The sequence below is a fragment of the Coptis chinensis genome, chromosome 4, assembly GCF_015680905.1.
Source record: "Coptis chinensis isolate HL-2020 chromosome 4, ASM1568090v1, whole genome shotgun sequence".
NCBI classification, from domain to species: domain Eukaryota; kingdom Viridiplantae; phylum Streptophyta; class Magnoliopsida; order Ranunculales; family Ranunculaceae; genus Coptis; species Coptis chinensis.
Window position 1 is genome coordinate 71,742,520 of NC_141459.1, and position 2,527 is coordinate 71,745,046.

Genomic DNA, 2,527 nt, shown 5'->3' on the forward strand with positions numbered 1-2,527 from the left:
ATGATCCTGGAAACTGAATGCAAGGAGGCACTCTCTGGGTTCAAAGTTAATAAGAATTCTCCTCCTATCTCCCACCTTCTCTATGCGGATTGTGCTGCCTCTGGGCAAAAAGTTAGTCTAGAAAAGTCTAATGCTTTTTTCAGCAAAAATGTCCATGCTAGACACCAAAGACTGCTGATGAGATTTTGGAAAGTTAAAAGACTAAATGTGAAGGATAAATATTTGGGGGCCCCTATGATAATAGGGAGAAAGAAGATTGAGACTTTCTCCTACTTGGTGGATTCACTACAGAGGAAAGTTTCAGGATGGAAAGCAAATGTTTTGTCTCAAACAGCAAGGACTACCCTGATCAAGAGTGTAAGACAAGCAGTGCCCATATATGTCATGGGTGCCTACAAATTACCTGTGAAAATTACTGATAGTTTGGACAAGATTAATAGGGATTTTTGGTGGAATGGGTCTAATGAATCAAATGCATTGCATACACTGAGCTGGGATAGGTTGTGTAGATCAAAATGCCAATGAGGTTTGGGTTTCAAGAAGGCAAGGGAGATGAATATAACCATGTTAGGGAAGCACTGCTGGAGATTACTGACAGATTCTAAGTCTCTATGGGCTAGGTATTTTAATAGTAATTATACTTGGCAAAGGGGAAGGGAAGAAACAGAGCCTACAGAGGTCAAGAAATCTTTTTTCTGGAGGGGAGTTATCAAGGCTATGCAAGAAATAAAGGGGGGTTTGGTTTGGAAGGTAGGGGATGGATCTGAGATCTCTATCCTCTCTGAACCTTGGATTCTATATAACAACTCACCCATATACCTGGGAGATCAGGTGTTACCAAGTTATAACTCTGACATTCTGAAGGTGGATCAAGTTATTGACACTTACAACTCATAATGGAATCATGATAGACTGGGAGAATTGTTTCTTGAGTCTATTTGTCAGAGAATAGCTTCAGAAAAGTTCAATCTGGAGACTAAGGACAAAGTTATTGGGTTTGGAGATCCTAAAGGTAGATACTCTATTAAATCAGCCTATAAACATCTGGCAAGGGAGTATGAATTGGGAGAATGCTCAAATACTAATGTCAAGATCATCAGGAAAATATGGAAGCTAGGATTAAATGCAGGTGCCAACAATTCATATGGAAAACCTATGTTGGAGGACTACCCACTGGAGAGATAACTTAGAAACACAAATTTAAGGGTGATCACTCTTGTAAGTTGTGCTGGAAGACTATAGAAACAGACGATCATCTTGTGATCCATTATGAATGGACTAGACAACTTTGGTTTGGATCCCAGATGAGGTTGAGAACAGATGCTCAGAAGGATAGAACGCTGAAAACTTGGATTGAACAGTTTGTGAATTGGAGTACAGAGAAGGAGGATCAAGACCTCAAGTTTGCAGGGTTCCATAGTATTATGAAGCATAGGGAGATATGGGAGAGTAGAAATGCCCTATGGTTTGAAAAAATGGTTCCTCAAAATCATTTGATTTATGAGAAAGCTGGAAGTAGGACTTTAGAGGTCCTCAAAGCTATGTCTGAAGAACTTAATTGTTCTGAAAGTGAAGTAGTGTATGGTGGTGTAGTCTTCAAAGCATTAGAAGTGAGGTTCATCCTAGATTGTTTAGAGTTTGAATGTTGGAGTTGAAGAAGAAGGAAGGTAAACTCTTAGTGTAGAACTTGTTTAGTTTTAAGCTAATGAAGAACAAGAAAACTTAAATTATTTAATATGGAAATGACATGAAAACATTGAAAGAAAGCATTGAATTGAAATGAAGATTGAAACAAAGAACAACAAGATAAGATTGATTGATTGATTGAAATAAGCAAAAATAACAAGATTAAAATGAAAGAAATGAAGAACAATAAAGTAAAAACTTGAATTGAAAAACAAGAACTAAATCCTACAAACCAAATGGTTTGGACCCTAAAACAATGGATGTCTTCTCTCTCCCTAATTTTTAGATTATATACCCTTACTTTATGCCTTTTACTGATTTGCCTATCTCCATTACATTTGAGACACCTCACATTTCACATTTCACTTTATGCTTTTTCCTTTTCTTTTTCTTTATGATTTCTTCTTGACAAGATAGATTTTGGAGAATGCCATATTTTGAGATAAGGGCCTCCATCTCTGGTCTTCTGAGTTGAAGGCTTTGACATTTGATTGTGACCTTTGACTTTAACTGTTGACTTTGACTTTTTCAGCACTTTTTCATAGCAATTTCTGGTCTTCATAATAAGCGTGATTAAGGCTCATTTTGGTGCTAAGACGCAGCTTTTATGATAAGTGGTCTGAAATTCTCCGTAACCTGAAAAAGACAATAAAAGCTATGAGTTGTCTTTTCATTAAACGTAAAAAGGGTTGTAATGTAATAATATAAGGGTAATAAAATGCACATTTGGAAGCTGATCACCACCCCCAAATAACATCTTGCTTGTCCTCAAGCAAGGATGAGAGAAAAAACTAAGATCACAAATGAGTAATTTATTATAAGTTATATTAATCTCATTTAA

The 2,527-nt window shown here is 36.6% G+C and overlaps 1 protein-coding gene across 1 annotated transcript; it reads left to right on the plus strand.

The window, feature by feature from the left end:
- On the plus strand, nucleotides 1-1,185 carry LOC147504665 (uncharacterized). The gene is made up of 3 exons (XM_086605306.1): nucleotides 1-500; nucleotides 621-864; nucleotides 946-1,185. Exons 1-3 carry the CDS (start codon nucleotides 1-3, stop codon nucleotides 1,183-1,185), a joined length of 984 nt encoding a protein of 327 aa, XP_086461432.1.
- Nucleotides 1,186-2,527: the final 1,342 nt, after the last annotated feature.

What these genes read in the sequence shown, in the direction of transcription:
- LOC147504665 (XM_086605306.1), top strand. Translation starts at nt 1, where the DNA reads ATGATCCTGGAAACTGAATGCAAGGAGGCACTCTCTGGGTTCAAAGTT. An exon ending in CATACACTGAGCTGGGATAG is followed by an intron (nt 501 to 620) that starts GTTGTGTAGATC and finishes TCTATGGGCTAG; the next exon opens with GTATTTTAATAGTAATTATA. An exon ending in ATAACTCTGACATTCTGAAG is followed by an intron (nt 865 to 945) that starts GTGGATCAAGTT and finishes TCTATTTGTCAG; the next exon opens with AGAATAGCTTCAGAAAAGTT.